The sequence below is a fragment of the Schistocerca cancellata genome, chromosome 1 (assembly GCF_023864275.1).
Source record: "Schistocerca cancellata isolate TAMUIC-IGC-003103 chromosome 1, iqSchCanc2.1, whole genome shotgun sequence".
Classification (NCBI taxonomy): domain Eukaryota; kingdom Metazoa; phylum Arthropoda; class Insecta; order Orthoptera; family Acrididae; genus Schistocerca; species Schistocerca cancellata.
The window spans coordinates 520,378,318-520,400,206 of NC_064626.1; the positions used below are offsets into that span (position 1 = coordinate 520,378,318).

Genomic DNA, 21,889 nt, shown 5'->3' on the forward strand with positions numbered 1-21,889 from the left:
AATGTAATATTAATATATTAAATAAATACTTACCAAACGCATTTTTATCTTTGTCTTCCATCTCATCAAAATCTTGCTTCAGTGCTACGCAAACTTCCCGCCAAGCATTCTTTGTAGCAATACGATCTCTATACGCATCTAGAGTTTTGTCCCACAGAACAGGTCTTACTTCCACCAAGGTTATCAAAAGTTCAGTATCAATTTCATCCATTCTTCTACACTTTTCAGTAAACAAGAATAAACACAAATGAATAAAACGACACTACAACGAACTAGTCGACGCCGTACGGCTCAAAACCGTCCAGTGTGAAAGCATGCACTTAGTCACGTAGGCCACTGTTGTCGAACTTGCCGTACGGCGACCGTCTGTTGTAGTGGCAAGACACGGCTGCAGCACGGCACGGCAGCGGCATTTTGCCGTCGCCGTATAATGTGAAAGGCGCCATACATTTCTTCACACCTACAGCCGTACGGCTTTTTGCCGTACGGTCAAAACCGTATAGTGTGAAAGCGGCGTAAGGGTGCGTGCTTCCTATACCGTGTTTGAAAGTTCCTTTGAAACTGCGAGTCTGATTTAGTACAAGAAAACCATTTTACACACTGAGCCTTTTCTTGAACCATTTTCAGTGTACATCACTCACTTCACAAACACTTTGTGAGTTTGTCTGTAACAAAAGCCAAATATTGTGTAAATATCTTACGTAGTATGGATACTATAGCAAACGGAAGTTACGGCATACATTTTGAGACACTCTCTATAGGCGGTCTGTGAACTGTACAGCCCCGTATGTATTGGCAACGGCTGTAAAGTTACCAGCCTCTCTTGATACACTTTTCATGCAATATTAACTAAATTGTTAAATACGCTCGTCTTTGCTGTTAGCAAATTTGAATGAATGAGAAGAACAGTGTCTCATAACGAAATGAAGTATTGCTCGTACTGGATATAAATTACCTACTGCTTACTGAAATCAGAAACGGGATACATCTGTAAAACGGTAAAGGCTGCTGAGTAGAGATGATTACTGCCAAGAAAGTAACAAGCCTTGCTATGCAATTGTAATGGATGCACTTCATAAATGAAGGTTTATTCGCTACTTGCAAATATTTTTTTACAGGAACCACGGACAAAGTCGTCGCTAAATCCTTTTTAGGATTATTTTTTTAAGAATACACTGCACACACTGAGAGACAAAAGTCATGGAATACCTCCTAATATCGTGTCGGACCTCATTTTGCCCGGCGTAGTGCGGCAACTCGACGCGAGACCGACTCAAGTCGATGGAAGACCCCAACAGAAATATTGAACCATGCTACCTTTCTAGCCTTCCATAATTGCGAAAGTGTTGCCGCTGAAGGATTTTGTGCACGAGCTGATCTCTCGATTATGTCCCATAAATGTTCGATGGGTGGCCAAATCATTCGCTAGAACTCTCCAGAATATTCTTCAAGCCAATGGCGGACAATTGTGGCTCGGTGACATGGCACATTGTTATCTATGAAAATGCCGCCATTGGTTGGGAACATTAAGCCCATGAATGGCTGCAAATGGTCTACAAGTAGCCGAACATATCTATTTCCAGTCAATGATCTATTCAGTTGGACCAGAGGACCCAGTCCATTCCATGTAAACACAGCCCACACCATTATGGGGCCACCACCAGCTTGCACAGTGCCATGTTGACAACCTAGGTCCATGGCATCGTCGGGTCTGTGCAACACTTGAATCTTGCCATTAGCCCTTACCAACTGGAATCTGGTCTCATCTGAGCAGACCACCGTTTTCCAGTCGTCCAGTGTCCACCCGATGCGGCCACAAGCCCAGGGAAGGCGCTGTAGGCCATGTCGCAAAGGCTCTCGTTTCTGTCGTCTGCTTTCATACCCCACCGACGCAAGATTTCGCCGCACTGTTCTAACGGAAATTTTCGTCGTTCGTCCCACATTGATTTCTGCGGTTATTTCACGCAGTGTTGCTTGTCTGTTAACACTGGCAACTCTACGCAAAAGCCGCTGTTCTCATTCGACCACTGCGTTGTCCATGGTGAGAGCTAATGCATGATATTTGGTATTCTCGGCAAACTCTTGATACTGTCGAACTCGGAATACCGAATTGCCAAACGTTTTCCGAAGTGGAATGACCTATGGGTCTAGCTCCCACTACTTTTCCGTATTCAAAGTCTACTAATTGCCGTCGTGCGCCGATAACCACATGGGAGACCTTTCCACATGAACCATGCAGCTCCGCCAACGCACTACCCTTTTATGCCTTGTGTGCGCGATACTATCGCCGTCTGTGTATGTACATGTCGCAGTCCCATGACTTTTGTCACTTCAGTGTGTGTCTGTGACAGAACAGTTTATGGTTTGCTGGTACGGTCCAGCAGGCTTTTCTTCCACGCACGTTTCGCTGTTCGAGAAGTTGGTGAGCCGTAGGTAGCACATATTTGAGCTCGTGTTTCCTGTTTGACCCAGCGAGGGCGGCGATTCAAATTCCGTCTGGTCATCCAGATTTATGTTTTTCGTGATTTCTCCAAACCGATTAAGGTGAACACCGAGATGATTTCTTCGAAAGGGTAGAGCCGATTTCCTTCCCGAGTTGGAGCTCGTGCCCCGCCACTAATGACCTCGTCTTCGACTGGGAGTTAAACCCCAACCTCCCTTCTGTTTTGCGAGATGGGTCGCAAATATTGACGGTGCCGCGCCGTGGCGTCTTCAGTCCGTGTTGTAGGGAGAATGTGCCCTTCTGTTTTTGGCTCAAATGGCTCTGATCACTATGGGACTTAACATCTGAGATCATCAGTCTCCTAGACTTAGAACTACTTAAACCTAACTAATCTAAGGACATCACACACACCCATGCCCGAGACAGGATTCGTACCTGCGACTGTATCGGTCGCGCGGCTCCAGACTGTAGCGCCTAGAACCGCTCGGCCACCTTCTGTTTTTATTTGCTTATCCTGTGTCTATGTGGGAGGGGTCGGCGTGTCGGAGTTGAGGAAACAATGAAAAAGTGTTTTTTAGTATCAGTGATCCATCTGCATAAAAAGAAAACCGTAGTTGACCCTACCGTGTAAGCAAGAGTTGTCATAAAGACCGTATTTAGATACAGAAAACCGAGGACAGTCACTTCTTGAAATATTTATTTATTCCCTCGAAACAATATACATTTTCATTTCCGTAACGTGATGCCGGGTATTGGCTCTGCGACAAGAATGTAGATAAAAAATCTTTAATGTATCGCCTTGAGTGATAATTATATGGCGAGTTGTATCGAATGGGTACTGCGACAGTATGCGTGGCAGTGTAGTTGCTACCCACATGGTAACTTCCATGTGAATTACCTATTGGCTACATATTAATTATTTTTTAGTACAAACATGAACACTAACAGTCGCGATAAATTCTCTAGTATGTTCTGTACAATTGGTGCATATTACTAAGACCTTTAGTCAAACATACAAAAATATTTCCCTCAGAAACAATTTTTTGCTTTTTGTGGATACAATACAATCGTTACAGGGGCAAATGCATTGACTTAAGCTGATGTTAACATGAGGTGCTGCCAGCATTGACGGTCCCTCATCCTGGGGCCGTCTATTCATGTTGTAGAGAGACTGTGTCATTCAGTTTCTAATTACTTGTCCTGTTTCTGTGAGGGAGATTTGAGAGTGACCCGATTTTCAAACTTATTTCACATTTCAATTGCACATTTCGGGACACGAGTTCCGTATCAAAATTTTATCAGCTAAGCTCCCCCTACAACCTGTAATAGGAATTGTGAAACGTCCTTAATATACAGGGTGATTCAAAAAGAATACCACAACTTTAAAAATGTGTATTTAATGAAAGAAACATAATATAACCTTCTGTTATACATCATTACAAAGAGTATTTAAAAAGGGTTTTTTTTTCACTCAAAAACAAGTTCAGAGATGTTCAATATGGCCCCCTCCAGACACTCGAGCAATATCAACCCGATACTCCAACTCGTTCCACACTCTCTGTAGCATATCAGGCGTAACAGTTTGGATAGCTGCTGTTATTTCTCGTTTCAAATCATCAATGGTGGCTGGGAGAGGTGGCCGAAACGCCATATCCTTAACATACCCCCATAAGAAAAAATCGCAGGGGGTAAGATCAGGGCTTCTTGGAGGCCAGTGATGAAGTGCTCTGTCACGGGCTGCCTGGCGGCCGATCCATCGCTTCGGGTAGTTGACGTTCAGGTTTCATAACTAACCTTTTTCGTAGGACTCTCCATACAGTTGATTGTGGAATTTGCAGCTCTCTGCTAGCTCTGCGAGTCGATTTTCCTGGGCCGCGAACAAATGCTTGCTGGATGCGTGCTACATTTTCATCACTCGTTCTCGGCCGTCGAGAACTTTTCCCTTTGCACAAACACCCATTCTCTGTAAACTGTTTATACCAACGTTTAATACACCACCTATCAGGAGGTTTAACACCATACTTCGTTCGAAATGCACGCTGAACAACTGTCGTCGATTCACTTCTGCCGTACTCAATAACACAAAAAGCTTTCTGTTGAGCGGTCGCCATCTTAGCATCAACTGACGCTGACGCCTAGTCAACAGCGCCTCAAGCGAACAAATGTACAACTAAATGAAACTTTATAGCTCCCTTAATTCGCCGACAGATAGTGCTTAGCTCTGCCTTTTGTCGTTGCAGAGTTTTAAATTCCTAAAGTTGTGGTATTCTTTTTGAATCACCCTGTATAACGTAAACGCTGATGCAGTTTATTGCCGCTATCGTGATAATATGTACGTGAGCGTTAAATTTAATGGCCAGAACTTTTTTATCATGACGTCATTACACTGGTTTCTCTCTTTTTTTTTTTTTTTTTTTTTAAATGTCGACGGCCTTGCTGCGGTGGTAACACAGGTTCCCGTCAGATCACCGAAGTTATGCGCTGCCGGGATTTGCTGGCACTTGAATGAGGCCGCGCGGGATTAGCCGAGCGGTCTCTGACGCTGCAGTCCTGGACTGTGCGGCTGGTCCTGGCGGAGGTTCGAGTCGTCCTTCGGGCATGGGCGTGTGTGCTTGTCCTTAGGATAATTTAAGTTAAGTAGTGTGTAAGCTTAGGGACTGATGACCTTAGCAGTTCAGTCCCATAAGATTTCGCACACATTTTTGTACTTGAATGAGTGACCGTCCGGGTTGCCGAGCGCTGTTGGCAGGCGGTGGGCACTCAGCCCTTGTGAGGCCAATTGAGGCGCTACTTGATTGAGCAATAGCGGCTGCGGTCACGAAAATTGACCACGGCCGGGAGAGTAATGTGCTGACCACATGCCCCTCCATAGCGGCATCCAGTGACGCCTGTCGGGTGAGGATGACACGGAGTTCGCTCAGTACCGTTCTACCCTCGAGGCCTGTTCGGACGGAGCTTGCTCGTTTCCTTAGAAATACAGTTAACAATAGAAAGCTTAGCTGTTTAGCTACACAACACAGGAATTATTCACTGGCGGCTTACTGACTGGTAACAGAGACATAACTGTAATTAAGAATTACGAGGATTGAGAGATCGGAGGGGGAGGGGCGAAGGGGATTGGTCGATTAGTTCATCCCAGTGCAGTAGATCTACATCTACATCTACATCCATACTCCGCAAGCCACCTGACGGTGTGTGGCGGAGGGTACTTTGAGTACCTCTATCGGTTCTCCCTTCTATTCCAATCTCGTATTGTTCGTGGAAAGAAAGATTGTCGGTATGCCTCTGTGTGGGTTCTAATCTCTCTGATTTCATCCTCATGGTCTCTTCGCGAGATATACGTAGGAGGGAGCGATATACTGCTTGACTGCTCGGTGAAGGTATGTTCTCGAAACTTCAACAAAAGCCCGTACCGAGCTACTGAGCGTCTCTCCTGCAGACTCTTCCACTGGAGTTTATCTATCAGCTCCGTAACGCTTTCGCGATTACTAAATGATCCTGTAACGAAGCGCGCTGCTCTCTGTTGGATCTTCTCTATCTCCTCTATCAAGCCCATCTGGTACGAATCCGACATTGGTGAGCAATATTCAAGCAGTGGGCGAACAAGTGTACTGTAACCTACTTCCTTTGTTTTTGGATTGAATTTCCTTAGGAAAAAAAAATTGATTTACAGTTCAGGCTGGTCAGTGAGAGGTGGAAATAAACAAATATTTCAAAAAGTTACTGTCTGCAGTTTTTTGTACTTACATTTAATATGCAGTCATGGGTTCAAGAGTCCGCCCCCGGTAATTGAGTGGTCAGCGCGACAGACTGTCAATCCAAAGGGCCCGGGTTCGATTCCCGGCTGGGTCGGAGATTTTCTCCGCTCAGGGACTGGGTGTTGTGTTGTCCTACTCATCATCATTTCATCCCCATCGACGCGCAAGTCGCCGAAGTGGCGTCAAATCGAAAGACTTGCACCAGGCAAACGGTCTACCCGACGGGAGGCCCTCGTCACACGACATTTCATTTCATTTATGGGTTCAAGAACATTCATAATGGATAAGCTTAACATAATGTTTATGATTTTTATAGCGATATGCCCTATTTTCGATGGGACGGAAGAGGAATTATCTCGGACATTTGTACTTGAGAAGATAGTTACCACCGTCGATCTACAGCAGAAAAATGAAATGACGTTGCCGAATATCGATTCCGGTTACAGCACTACGGGGCACGACGTAAGGTAACAAGCAGATGAGTGGAGACAGAGCGTGGATCTGACGTGACTGGTGTGACCGGTGAAGGCTGGGAGCCGTCGGGCAGTCGCCGGGCGGCGCGGCCCACGCAACAGGTTAGCGGCGAAAGTGGCGGAGGAGGCCCGGCGCTAGCGACACGGCGCGCCGCGCCGCGCCGCCGCTCGGCCGTTTCACCCGCGCGCTACCAGGGCGGGCTCACACTGCCGGAGGACCGCCTTCTCTCCCCTCTCATTGACCAGAGAAGCTTCTCACTACCAGTCCACTTGTTGCCGTAGCCATCAGTCCCAAGACTGGTTTGATGCAGTCTCCACGCGAGCCAAATCTTGTGCAAGCTTTTTTTTTCCATACCTGCATATTACTGCATCGATTTTAAATTGTTTTCTCCCGTTACATACGCCCCCTCCTCACACATTCTTCCTCCATTACGAAATTATTGCTTGATGCCACAGTATCTGTCCTGTGAACCTACCCCTCCTTTAGCCAATTTGTGTCATCTAGCTCATTCCTCCCCATTTCGATTCCGTGATTCTTTATTAATTAATCTGTCCACGCACGTAATTTTGAGCGTTATTGTGCGACACGACAGTTAAAAAACTTACATCATTTGAGTGAAGGAGATTTCCTCAGATTGCAATTAAATACTCTTCATTTTATTACACGATGGTCGATTTTGAAGCTTCTTGCCTCATCATCAGATGTATTGGATACACAGGAAAATAATCAGATAGTAACGGATACGTAAGCTTTTTCGAAATTATAGTTTTTTTCTGAAGGTTGTATTGAAAAATTGTTCACACTGAATTATATTATTAAATGTTGCTGAATAGAATTAATAACTCAGTGTGGTAAGTGTATACGTTCGTTGACTTTTTAATATTTTCCCACTCTTTGCATTTCGATCGTTTAAATATTCTGAAGTCGTATCGGGCACGAAATTTTAATGCCTAAAAAGTAATTTTTCTTGGTCAAAAGTCTTTATTGGATCTTAAATGTTTATGAACTTGAACTTTTTCGTAAGCTCACCTAGTCTGTCAAAGAAACCGTCACCTTGTTTATTAATGAAACCTGCTGCTCGCTGCAAACTCTTGAATTTGCTGCCCTCGGTCTTAAGTCTTCATAAAATTATTATAAATGTCTTTGCCCACTTTCATTGTTGTCTTATTGAACAGATGCTTTATATTCAGTTGCTCTGCATATTTGTACACTAGATTTAAGAAATCGGCTTTTTACCATGCTCGTTCTGTACCGTTTTCTGTTCATTACTGAATATTCTCGAGAAGAATTTATTATCTCCTAAAACAGATTTCACGGCTGCCTCGTCGCTTTTCCGTAACGCTTTAAGTCTATCAGTTAATGTGCGTCTTGGAACTCAGCATTTCTCGCTCGCTTTCCTGATTGTCATTTCAAGAACCCGAGGTTTTCTACGCTTTCGTTCATTCTATTTTCTTCCCATTTATATCTTGACTTCTCCGTCTTTGCTTCTTAAAGATAAAAACCATAAACATTTATGTTTTTATGCTACCTGTTTTTTCCGGTACAACTTAGAATTGTCTTGTCCGACACAACCCGAACGTGCTGCTGTGCCAGTTTACAGTCCCCAGTGTCCTTAGTTGGGGTACATATTGTCACAGCTTACAATAAAAAATGCAGTATATTACTTACTTGCAAACACAACACAAGACTCCAAACTTATATCTGTGCACATAAAAACTCACTAGCTACACCCCAAAATGCACAGTTATTTCGATTCAAAATCACGTTAGAAGTGTTGTTCCTCCACAGTTCACATGGCAGTGGAGCTACAGAAAAGTTCAGAAACAGCTCTTGTCCGATACCAACCGGCCTTCCTGTATTTAATGAACCGATATGCGGCTTGTTCATTTTAGGACTATGTCGCACTAACATAGAATCATGTCCTTCAGTAATGTGCAGTGCCGAACCAGCTGCAAGTAACCGATTCGATAATGCACGTTATTGGGCAACTGATGTCACTAAGAGATGGTCCTGAGATAACTATACCGCGCATCGATTCCATCATATCTATCAGCTACATCTGACTATGAGGTTAGACTCCTTGAAATCGACCATGGGATAATAAAATCAGGAGAATTTAATTGCAGTTTCCGGCAATTGTAGCTCCATCAGCTAAGTTTAAGAATATTTTCTGTTATTTTAATAGCTGTATCGTATTTTGACCATATTTCACTTCTGTATAAGCCTACATTACAAAATTTTAAAAAGAAGGTTTTCTGACACATAAATTTGTGTTAGCATTTACTACATTTCTCTTGCTCATGAATAATTTTCTTGTTGTTGCAAGTCTATATTTCATATTCTCTCTACTTCCGCCGTCGTCAGTTATCCTGCTATCTAAATAGGAAAAGCTCGTCTATCACTTTTAGCGTCTCATTTTGTAACTCAATTTCCCACACTATCAACTGAAATAATTCGACTACACTCCATCGCCGCTGTTTTACTTTTACTTTTCATCTTATTAGCTCCTGATAACAAATTTGAAGTAGCATGGAGAGGATCGTAAGATGCAGACATGGATGCAGACCTTCACACAGGAATTCCAAACTGCATCAGGATCCACTGCAAATACTATGACAGTTAGGCGGGAGGTGAAAAAACTTGGATTTCATGGTCGAGCCACTGCTCATAAGCCACACATCACGCCAGTAAATGCCAAACGACGCCTCGCGCGGGGCACGGAGCGTAAACATTGGACGATTGAACTGTGAGAAAACGTTGTGTGGAGTGACGAATCACGGTACACAATTTGGCGACCTGATGGCAAGGTATGTGTATGGCGAATGCCCGGTGAACGTCATCTGGCAGCATGTGTAGTGCCAACAGTAAAATTCGGAGGCGGTGGTGTTATGGTGTGGTCGTGTTTTTCATGAAGGGAGCTTGCACTCTTTGTTGTTTTGCGTGGCACTATCACAGCACAGGCCTACACGATCGAACACCTGCTCATAATGCACGGCCTGTGGCGGAGTGGTTACACGACAATAACATCCCTGTAACGGACTGGCCTGCAGAGAGTCCTGACCTGAATTCTACAGAACACCTTCGGGATGTTTTGGAACACCGACTTCATGCCAGGCCTCACCGACCGACATCGATACCTCTCCTCAGTGCAGCACTCCGTGAAGAAAGGGCTGCCATTCCTCAAGAAACCTTCCAGCACATGACTGAACGTATGCCTGCGAGAGTGAAAACTGTCATCAAGGCTAAGGGTGGGCCAACGCCATACTGAATTCCAGCAATACCGATGGAGGGCGGAGGTTCGAGTCCTCCCTCGGGCATGGATGTGTGTGTTTGTCCTTAGGATAATTTAGGTTACGTAGTGTGTAAGCTTAGGGACTGATGACCTTAGCAGTTAAGTCCCACAAGATTTCACACGCATTTGAACATTTTTTTATGGAGGGCACTACGAACTTGTAAGTCATTTTTGGCCAGGTAACAGGATACTTTTGATCACATAGTGTATATGTGGGAGTAAACCTCGATGACAAATCTGTGAGGGCGGACTCAAGACAGATGCAACCACGGCTGCTCTGGAGTTTTGCTGCTCGCGTTGGAACATGCGTCATTCTATTATAGCTACTACTGTATCTATTATGTAAACTTGTGCTACATACAGGGTGATAAAGCTGCTCCTACAAAGGGTTTTATGTAGCCTGTAACGTCTTCCAATACCAAGTGCAAGATTTTCGTATTCTGGCGCTCGCAGTGTGCAAGAGATCATCTTCATCGGTGACTTTCGGGCTCCTCGTGCTTGAGATGCAGACAAGCGACAACGCTGTGGTGGTAACAGGTGGCAGCTGGCAGTCGTGTGCTCTTCCCACTTTCCTCTCATCAGGCCATCTCGCTGTTGCGCTGCTCGCTACCACTATAATTGCCGCGCGCTGTAATTACCAGTCTACAAAACCCTCACTCACTTTACTCTCGTTGCTTTCCAAATAGCCCGTTCTCGTCCTCTTCGTTACTCGGTAATATATTTCACGACAGCTGAAAATACTGAGTGTTTCGAAACGTGATAGTAAGGTAAGCGTATTTTGTTTTATGAGTAATGCTCGCAATGCTATGTACCGATGTAGTGACGAATTTATGGATTTTTTAAAACGCAGATGTGTAGTTTGCTACTGGCTATTCGAGAACCGCTGGGAAAAGAGCCGTAATGATATGACGCTTGTTATCGTTATTAGTCATCCTTTTCGCGAAAACAAGCGGTGGAAGTGCTAGATATGACAGGTTCCGCCCCGTTACGCCATGTTTACTCAACAACAGGGAGCTGCGTCGTGCCGGCTGTAGGGCTATGGAAGGAACGACTAGTCCGCCTTGGTAGCTGGGCGGTCAGCGCGCTAGATCGCAAGCTGGCGTGGCCCGGGCTAGATTCCCGGCCGGGTCGGGGATTTTCTCCGCTAGGGGACTGTGGGTTGTGTTTTCCTTACGTTCGTATTGCCGTAACTGACAAGAAACTAGTCTCCTATACGCTATCGTATCGCCTTTCTATTTCTGAAACGGTTGAGTGGGCAAGACCGGAAAGGCAATAAATTGAAATAAAAAAAAGTAATGACTAAGTGTCGTACCGTGAGTATTCAGTCTTGTTCCGACTCGCACCAGTTACAAGATATTCATTTCTGATTACTTCCTTTACTGAACGTCATTACTGATTTAGTCATTACACACAAACACTTTTTTGCAAGTCTCTCAACTTCCGGGCATAACTGTGCTCGTGAATGCGTCACTTAAGTGGGGTATCCTTTCCGAACACACTGATGAAGTCGACATGGCTGTACTGGCATTAAATGTAACTGCTGAAGTCGCGATTGTTGAATTCGTCAGATCAAAATAATTTCAAGAGATTTGTTTGCATGGCCACCTGCTGCAGTAGCTGTTATGTTCGAGAGTTGTTTCGGTTTTCTATCTCAAGCGTACCCCATTTTAAGAATGTTTTGCACCAGAAGCACTTCGCTTTTATTTACAAAAAAACCACTAGTGATCGTTTTGTAAAAACACTTCTACATTTTTGCTTCTTATAGATTTTTAAGTTTTCTTTTATGCATGTGTTGTATAATTTACTTCGGTTTTTATTCCTCGCGTTTACATGTCCTGAAGTCCAGAGGTTTATCCCTCGTCGTTATGATAGGGTAGGTCGACTTTAAGCTATTTGTGAAATGTTTTTGTAAAGTGTAATTTTCGTGGTTAGTAGTATGCTGTGACTGCATATGATTACGTCACCCTGCATCCATCCGAGCCAGCATCCATACGAGCCAGCAAACTACGTCATTCTATTATAGTTACTACTGTACCTATTATGTAAACTTGTGCTACATACAGGGTGATAAAGCTGCTCCTACAAAGGGTTTTATGTAGCCTGTAACGTCTTCCAATACCAAGTGCAAGATTTTCGTATTCTCTCGCTCGCAGTGTGCAAACTATCAATCCTACAGAAAAAGAACAGGACCTTTGTGTAGGAAGTTTATTGTCGTTAAATTTTGTACTGGAGGACGTTTTCGCTGGAGTTTTCAAGTTATTCAAGAAAAACACGTTTGAAGGTCACTTTTGTACGTATTTCTTCAATAATTCGAAAAATACGGCCTCTAATGTATCCCCGTACAAAATTTAAATAAATTACATTTCCCACAGAAATATTCTGTTCGTTTTTTCTGTAGGACTGATGGTTTGAACATGGTGAGTGAGAGAAAATGAAAATCTTGTGTGTAATATTTGAAGGTGTTACGGGTTGCATAAAACCCAGCGCTAGGGGCAACTTGATCATGCTGCATATTACATTTACATGTGCGTGTTTATTCACTTGTGCGAGCCTGAACGAGTTTCATTCTCTATGTGTGAAAATGCGACGGACGTGAGGAAGATGACTACGATTGTGTGGTAACCGAGCTGTGAGCTGAGGCGGGGCCGAGTGTAACCTGTTGGCTGTTTCGTCTGTGGCAGGAGCGCGGCGGCGCCGGCGGCTCGTGTTGAGACCGTGGCCGCAGCCGCCTCAGCCGCGCGCCATGGAGAACCACGACTCGTGGGTGAGTTGCCTGTCCGGCGTGTGGGCCGCAATTAACCACGGCTGTGGGCTGGGTCCTGCTAGCGCGCCCTACCTTGGGCGTCGTAGCGTAAATAACCCCGTAACCCTTGTAGACTCGGCTAGCTCTTCACGGTCTGCCTACATAGATGAGGGTGCTCCTGTGTGAAATACTAACGTAGTTTAGAAAACAGTTCCAGTCACAAACGTAACACTGGTTTGAAAGTAACCTTAGAGAAATAGATTAAGCGCACAGTCTAATAACAAATAACCGCTTTTAGGTTGCTAGTGTTGGTGATGGATATTACTTTTAACGAAGCGCAGACAGCTTAGAGTACTGCAGCAGTGACGCAGCACAAAATTTTTGTAAACAATTGTATGTGTGTTCCTAATGATTATACTATTATGCTGTTTGCTTAACTATCGATCAAAAACGAGGCATTTCATTTAACTCGCCTCGTACTATTCATTGACACTGATTTCAAGGTGCGCAATCTTGAATGCTCCACTTTGTACGCACATGTAATTTAGCAACCAATTTGTCATTTTTCTAATACATCCATAGGGAAATACAATGGACTTTCTTCGAAAAACAATTCTCTAAGACTCAAGAATAAGTCCTTTTCCTTTCAAAGGAAGCCCTACATAAGGCATTCGGACAAGACGTAATTTTGTCACTCTTGTCAGAGATGTGTTGTAGCGAAGCGACGCGACGTGCCTGTTTTAGAAGGATGTCTGTTATATTTTCTGTGTTGCTTTATTTTCCCATTACGAGTAGTCACAGTAAAACGTCGGCTGATTCTCTAAAATTTACTGCCTAACCCTATTATCGCTCGTTTTCTAATAATACACACTCCACGAAGCATTATATGTATTTGCAGAATACAAGTTCACGGCAACACAATCATTCAGCTACACAAGCAACAAATTTATGCATACGTCTGAGATCTCTCTAAATTCAGTTTCGACCTGGAGCAGTTCTTCCACGTGATCAAATCTGTTGCGTGACTGTAGTGCACTGCTAACCCTATCTGCGCAGGGAAGGTTCAGTGTATAAGATTCTCGTGTTGCGTGTGACGGAGAAATGGGGAAAGTACTGACGTCAATACGTCCGCCCCCATAGCTTCTGACGGCCGCACTAAGTATTCAGGTTGACTCGCTTAAACAGCCTAGGGTTTTTCCGTGATGTAACAAATGAAACGGGCGCACCCGGCCTCTTGGGGACGATGCAAGGAAAATATTCGTACGCCATCTAAACCTGCTATTAATAATACTTTATTGTGCAACTCGTGCGTCAAGTGAACCTGGCATATGGTAAATTAAGTATCCTGATTTACGTAGAATGACGACGTTTCTCTCATAAGGGGTGTTCAAAAATTTAACACGTAAATTGACTGATATGATTATGAGGACAACTAACATATTTAGGTAAGTAACCAGATCTTGCAGTGAATACGTAGAATCCAGGTCATTCGTTGTGACTGAGAACAAAACAATATTTAAAATGTTTCAGTCTTTTATGATTCCAATCAGTGTGAAAATAATTATTCAAAGTGAACACTATTAACTTTAGCGCCGAGCCAGTGACGCCTTAGCGAGGGGTCCCGTATTGGATGGGAAATGTGTGGCGCGGTGTGCGTGTGTTCGCTTCAGGTAGTCTTGCAACTGACTCCTCTTCTGAGTCCGCGGGGGTAGAATACATTTAGGTTTCCGTGCAGCTCCACAGAAAGAAGTCTAGTGGAGTAATGTCTGCGGATCCTCAAGGCCGATGTAAAGGTCCCTCCGGCCGATCTGTCGATTGCCGGAAGTGTGGGTCAACGTTGCACTTTCTGTTTCTGCAAAACCGATAATGTTACCAGGTTCTCTTCCAAGAACTGTCTGTACATTGGCCACCTGAGTCGCGGAGGCAACATATAGGGCCCAAGCAAATAGTCTTCCGCGATACACGCCCACATGATTCCTGACCTCGCCCACACGATTCTAAGACATCGCATAACTTGTATGTGGATCTCTAAGCTGGTCGTAGGTTGTGTTCCAAAAATGAACAGCATAGAGACAGAAGTGATGACACTTTTTGCAGGACCTGACCATCATTTTGCAGGACAATGCTCAAGCACGTTCAGTGCAAGCTGTTACTGATTTGTTTGACTGATGGGTCTGCTAAGTGCTATACCACATACTGCACTCCCACGACTTAAGCCCTCGTGAGTTCAACTCGATTTCTAAACTGTAGGAAACACTTCACGGCATTCGATTCAAAACTGCTACAAATTCGTCGGGCAATAGACCGCATCGCTCGAACTGTCAACACAACTGGCACTGCTAAGAGTATCCTACGACTTCCACGTCGCTGTGCAACGGGTTATACACGATGCTGGTGACTACTTTGAAGGTCAGTAAAACTATGAAACACGTATCTATTTTGTAAGAGCTGTAAATAAATAGTTGCCACTATTAAAGTTCCAACCCTCGTATTTTTGTCATTGCTTCTTCGATGTATAGATAGAACAGAAGGGGCGAAAGTCTACATTCCTGTCTTACATCCTTTTTAAACAGAGTACTTCGTTTTTGGTCTTCAACTCTTACTGTTATTTCCTTCTGGCTCTTATATACGTTGTATATTACCCGTCTTTTCCCAACAGATTTCTCCTATTTTTCTCAGAATGTCGAACATCTTGCAGCATTTGACGCTGTCGAATGCTTTTTCCAGGCCGACAAATCCATAAACTTTGCTTGATGTTCATTCAGAGTTGTTTCCGGTGGCCAACGGCCAGGCCGCAGTGATAACACCGGTTCCCGTCAGAGCACCGAAATTAAGCGCTGCCGTGCTAGACTAGCACTTGGACAGGTGACCATCCGGTGTGCCGAGCGCTGTTGGCAAGCGGGGTGCACTCAGCCCTTGAGGCAAACTGAGGAGCTCCTTGATCGAGATGTATCGGCTCCGGTCTCGTAAACTGACATACGGCCGGGAGAGCGGTGTGCTCACCACATGCCCCTCCACATCGGCATCTAGTGACGCCTGTGGCTGAGGACGACACGGCGGCCGGTCGGTACCGTTGGGCCTTCATGGCCTGTTCGGAAGAAGTTTAGACTAGTTCTTGCTTCCAGTACCAAAAGCGTCATCAGGACTGCCTCTCTGGTGCCTTTACCTTTTCTAAAGCCAAACTGATCGTCGTATAATAGATCCTCACTGTCCTTTTATATTTTTCTGTATATTATTCTTGTCAGCAACTCGAATGCGTGAACTATTAAGCTAACTGTGCAATTGTTTTCCGGCTTACCTGCCGTTGATTTCTTCGGTATTGTGGGGATGGCATTTTGTCCCAAGCTCTGATGGTACTTTGCCAGTCTTAAAGATTCTACACGCCTGTTTGAATTGTAGTTTGGTTTCATCTTCTCCCACTGATATGAGAAATTCCGTTGTTATCTTATCAATCTCTTCAGCCTTATTTGACATTAAGTCCTCCTGAGCTCTTTCAAATTCTCACTGTAATACTGGATCCCCTATGTCTATCATATCGATTCCAATTTCTTTGTCTATCACGTCGTCAGACAAGCCCTCACCTCATAGAAGCCTTCACTGTACTCTTTCCACCTATCTGCTCTTCCCTCTGTGTTTAACAGTGCAATTCCTCCTGCACTCTAAATGTTACCACCCTTGCTTTTAATTTCACCGAAGGTTGTTTTGACTTTCCTGTTTGCTGAGTCAGATCTTCCGACAATCATTTCTTTTTCTACGCCTTCATATTTTTCATGCAGCCATTTCGCCTTAGCTTCCCTTCACTTCCTGTTTATTTCATTCCTAAGTGATTTGTATTTCTGTATTCCTGAACATTTTTGTACTTCCTTCTTTCATCGATGAATTGAAGTATTTCTTTTGTTAGCCATATTTTCTTCGCATTTACCTTCCTTGTGCCTATGTTAGTATGTCCAACGTCTGTGATTATCTTTTTTAGAGATATCCACTTCTCGTGTGGTATTCTTTATCACAGTAACCATATCCTTAACGAACTTCAAACGCGTCTCATCATTGCTCATTACTACAGTATCCCACTTCCTTCCACACTGACTCATCCGGATGATTCTCTTAAACCTCAGTCCACTATTAATCATTACTAAATTATGATCTGAACGTGTATCTACACGTGGGTACGCCTTGTGATTCAATATCTGATTTCGGAATCTGTCTGACCGTGATGCCAACTGGAACCTTCCCGTGTCCGCGGCCTTTTTCCGAGTATACCTCCTCCTCTTGTGATTCTTCAACATTGTATTCGCTATTATCATCTGAAATTTGCTGCAGAACTCGGTTAGTCTTTCTCCTCTCTCATTCCTACTGCCAAGCCCATATTCTCCCGTAACCTTTTCCTCTATTCCTTCCACTACAACCGCGTTCCAATCCCCCATTATTATTACGTTTTCGTATACTGTCTTAACAACTCAGATCCTCATAGATTTCCTCTATCTTTTCACCTTCTGCTTGCGACGCTGGCACGTACAACTGAACTACAGTTGTCGGCGTTGGTTTGCTGTCGAATCTGATAACAACCCTATCAATGAACTGTTCACAGTAACTCACCATGTACCTCATTTTCCTCTTCATAACTATTCTTACTCCCGTTATAACATTTTCTGCTGAGTAATAAAATGAAATACCTAAAGCCGTCGTTTTGATTCTTTATTATATTTCAACCAGTTTAAGTACTCAGTACACTATCTTCAGATCTTAACTGACACTGCGGGGACGTACTCCAATCGTATACATTATCCCATCAGTAACCAACACCTATGAACAGGCTTCCGTAGATTACTGATAAAGCAATGTTGTGTCTATAACCATCAACACCTTCGTTGGTTATTCCATCTTTTTCTCATGGTAACCTCCCCTTTGACAGTCCACTCCCGGGATCTTTTGCCAGTGGAGAGAACATCATGACACTTTTTCAATTACAAGGCATATGACTACGTGGATACACACTACGTGTTTAATGCACTGGTTTTCATTGTCTTCTACAACCTAATGCGGTTGATCGTATCTAATTCTCCCCCCTTTTAGGGGCATTTCCCATCGTAAGTGCAAGATTGTGCTTCGAACCTCTGTCCCCTCACAAGCTCTCTTTGACAAGGCAGTTGGCAGAACGAGAGTGATTTCTTGGCCGGAAGTCTTCGACTGCCTTAGCTGATGATTTTTATTCAAAACTTAAGCAGTGGCTCTGTTCGAACCCAGGACCTGGATGTTGATTCAATCTCAAAGTCGCTACCCGTAGACCACGAGTACGAAAACTAAAACTGTTTGTGGTCGCACGTAAAGGCAGAAAAAGGAACCAGAAGTTACAGAACAAAATGCTGCTCCAGCGTTAAAAATGCAAGTGGTAAAAATGTTGTTTTTACGAAGATATAAAAGTGTTACGCCGATTGAAGATAAATGAAAGGCAAAATGCGTCTTAAATAAAGCTACACAAAAAGTGAAGATTTTGCTTCCGTGGGTTCCACAGCAACTCAGTGCTTCATGTTAATATAACAACAATAATAATAATAATAATAATAATAATAATGTTTGATAATTTCGGCCTTGAGCCATTGTCAAGAACATCTGCTATGTCATGTATTACATACGGTGCTCATCACATTCTTTTATGTCACGTACATAAAACGAGAAGTCGTACTTCATCAGTGCTGCAGAGTGCACTTAGAGTATGTTACGATGGATTACGACTTCTGGTTTTATGTATGTGACATTAAAGAATGTGATGAGCGCGATATGTAATACATGACATAGCAAAGATGCTTGATAATGGCTCACGGCCGAAATGATCTAACAGCACGACTTTAACAAAGCACAAAACAGCCTACAACGGAGAATGTATTGTTTTATTATACACAAAGAGTAGTTAGTTACCAGAAAGAGATGTTTCAGCGGCCTTATTGGAGGGAGAAATACACTTTCTTAGGATGCCTTCGGTTTTTCTCAGTCTGGTAACTTCATTTTCTGTTACCAGGTGTGGTGAGGTCATTGCATCATTAATACAATACGTATAGATGTTCCTTGATTAATGACTGACGCTCGTGAGACGTAACGGTCGTGAGTGATTCCAGTTAATGATTTGCGGCGCTGCAGTCAAACATTAACGTTTATTTTCGTCCACCTCAGTTCAGTACATAGTTTGTATTAATTTTGAGGTCCTGTTGCCGCTCGTTAAAAGTGCTAAACATCTTCAAGACTTTCTGAGATACATAAGAATTTTGTAAGGATATAATACGGATGCATACAACTACGTCTGTAAAATTCGAGAAATCTACAAACTCAGCCTGCTAGGTCGATTACACACGCACTGATGAGGCAAAAGAATTATGACCCCTGCTTAATAGCGTGATCGTTCACCTCTGGAACGCAATACAGCGGCGATTCTGAGTGGCGTGGATTCGACAAGTCCTCATTATATTTGTGGTGGTATGTGGTGGCACCATACTTCTATGCACAGGTCGCGCAATTCCCGTAAGTTACGGCCCGGCGGTTTGTGCGCAAGGAGATTGCACCATTCAAGTGTGTTCCATTGGGTTCGCATCAGGCGAATTTGGTGGCCAGGACATCAATGTGAGTTTCCTATCATGATCCTCAAACCTCTGTAGCACGATTCTGGCCTAGTGACGGACAGTTATTTTGTTGCAAGATACCATCGCCGTCGGGGAAAAGACTAAGCATCGACGAACGGAGATGGTCTGCAATAATACGCACGGAGTCAGGATGTGTTATTGTGGCTTCAGTTACTGCAACAGGTCCCATGGAAGCGCAGGTGAATGTCCCCATGACTGAGTGTTGTGTGATGTCCTTAGGTTAGTTAGGTTTAAGTAGTTCTAAGTTCTAGGGGACTGATGACAATAGATGTTAAGTCCCATAGTGCTCAGAGCCATTTGAACCAGTTTGAATGTCCCCCCCCCCCCCCACCCATAGCATAAGACTGTCCTCACTGGCCTGTGTCACGGTGCATGTTTCAAACAGTCTTCCGCTTGTATAAGGCGAATCCGGAGATGAACATCGATATGGTGTAACAACAGACGTGATCATCCAACGAGGTGACTCGTCTCCATTGATCTACGGTCCACTGCAATCGTAATTTACTTAACGTGGGAACACGTAGCTGCTGTCTTGCTTTTCAGAACGGGCAAGCCGTCAACCTCCACGTTATGTGATCAAAAGTGGACGCCCAACACATGGTCGCCAGCTCGTAATTTCACAGTCCTTCAAACGCTTTCCATAGATGCTAATGACAGTAGCACATGAACTGCCGAACATCTTCACCTTTTTCGAGACTCTCTTTCGCAGGTGTCGGTTCACAACAACGTGACCTTTGTCAAAGTCGCGTATATCAGTGTATTTGCCTATTTGCGGCCTGTGTCGTCACCGGAATGACTCCTCATTCGCCGCTGCTCCACTTACAGGGATTGTACAAAAAATGTGGAAAAGCTGCGATAAATGCATGCTTGTACATAAATGCAGATGGTAGCCAAGCCTGCAGGTTGCGCTGTTGTATTTGACCACGAAACGGCACCAGTGCAATGTCCTCAGTCGTGAACAGAACTGTGTTGTATGTATCAGTGAGTGCCTTATGTCAGATCCAAGTGAATCTGAACGTGGGAAAATTGTTGGAGCTTGTGGGGCGGGTGCTTCATTAAGCGAGGAGCTGAAGTGCTTGGCGTTGCAGAAGGCACGGTATCGAAGATTTGTACTTTATACTGGGAAAGCGGAAAAGCACCATCCTCTAAGTCACAACGCGGACGAACCTGTGTGTTGAGTGATCGTGACGGACGGTAATTGAAGAGGATTGTGACAGCTGCAAAAGTCGTTGCAGAACTGAACGTCACACTCGCGAACCATGTCAACACCAAAACAACAACACGGCCAAGGGAGCTCCATAAGCAGGGCATTGCAGGGCGAGCTGCAATTCCAAACCCACACATCAGTGACGCAGATGCCCGTAACAGGAAAACTTGGTGCAGAGGCCATAAAACCTAGACTACAGAACAATGGAAGAATCTCATCTGCCCACATGAGTCTTGCTTCAAATTGTCTTCATCGCCGCGTGGGATTAGCCGAGCGGTGAGGGTTAGCTGCCCTCTGTAATAAAAAAAAAAACTGAGTTAATGGATCAACGACGAACTGAAACGGGTGTCTTGCGACGTCCGCACCGAGCAGATGAAACGAACAAAATGGGGAAATATATATATTTATATTTATATCCGGCACGGCAACTCAGCGTGTTCGGTCAGAGGGTTAGATGGCCCTCTGCAATAAGAAAACTGAGTAAATGGATCAACGACGACTGAAACGGGTGTCTTGCGACGTCCGCACCGAGGAGATGCAACCAAACAAAAACGAACAAAATGAGATTAAAAAAAAAAGAGCGGTCTAAGGCGCTGTCGGCGGTCTCTGTCAGTCAGGCCGGCCGCGCTGGCAGAGCGGTTCTAGGCGCTACAGTCTGGTACCGCGCGACCGCTACGGTCGCAGGTTCGAGTCCTGCCTCGGGCATGGATGTGTGTGATGTTCTTAGGTCGGTTAGGTTTAAGTAGTTCTATGTTCTAGGGGACTGATGACATCAGTCCCATAGTGCTCAGAGCCATTCTGAACCATCTGTCACTGAGGAGCAGCATTTGTCCGTGGGCTCCTGTTGAACTCGTTTGCCTTCTTGAGTTGTTGTAAATTCGGCTCTCTCAGTGACTTCTGATGGAGCAAAGTCTTTTGCTATGAAGGCATCCGGATTGAACGGGAATATTTCCGTTCACTCGAAGGATTTTTCAGCTGTTTTGATTGCGTCTACACTAGAATATGCAGCTCGAAACAAAGCACTCACATCTGTCCGCCTGATGGGTCTCCTGGATTAGTAATGGCTAGAAACGAAGAGGGAGGGGGGTTGAGACTACCCGTGTAGTCTTCCCCGCTATGTTACAGCGCACTCTTAATCGATGCGAATACAGTTCAAAAAAATATCACGACTGGAAGTCTCTGCTTGGCTCCGCTGTTTGTCGTGACATGGTTTGTTCCTCACAGAACGCTGATTCTTTTGGCAAATAATTTTATTTTCTAGTACGTACGTAGACAGTGCTTATTGGTTATGATATGCAACTTAAAGATTACATAATTTGAAACAGAAACTTATATTTACC

The 21,889-nt window shown here is 44.2% G+C and overlaps 1 protein-coding gene across 8 annotated transcripts in view; it reads left to right on the top strand.

Annotated features, from left to right (window-relative positions):
- The window catches only part of LOC126178950 (AF4/FMR2 family member lilli-like), a 483,718-nt gene that overhangs the window by 254,977 nt on the left and 206,852 nt on the right, over positions 1-21,889 (top strand). For 2 of the 8 annotated variants that reach the window (XM_049924577.1, XM_049924576.1), the window contains one exon: positions 12,649-12,731. The exons of the other annotated variants lie outside the window; for them this stretch is intronic. In XM_049924577.1, coding sequence (XP_049780534.1) covers positions 12,711-12,731 — 21 coding nt within the window. In that variant the 5' untranslated portion in view covers positions 12,649-12,710. The remainder of the gene's footprint in view (positions 1-12,648; positions 12,732-21,889) is intronic. 8 annotated transcript variants of the gene reach the window in all.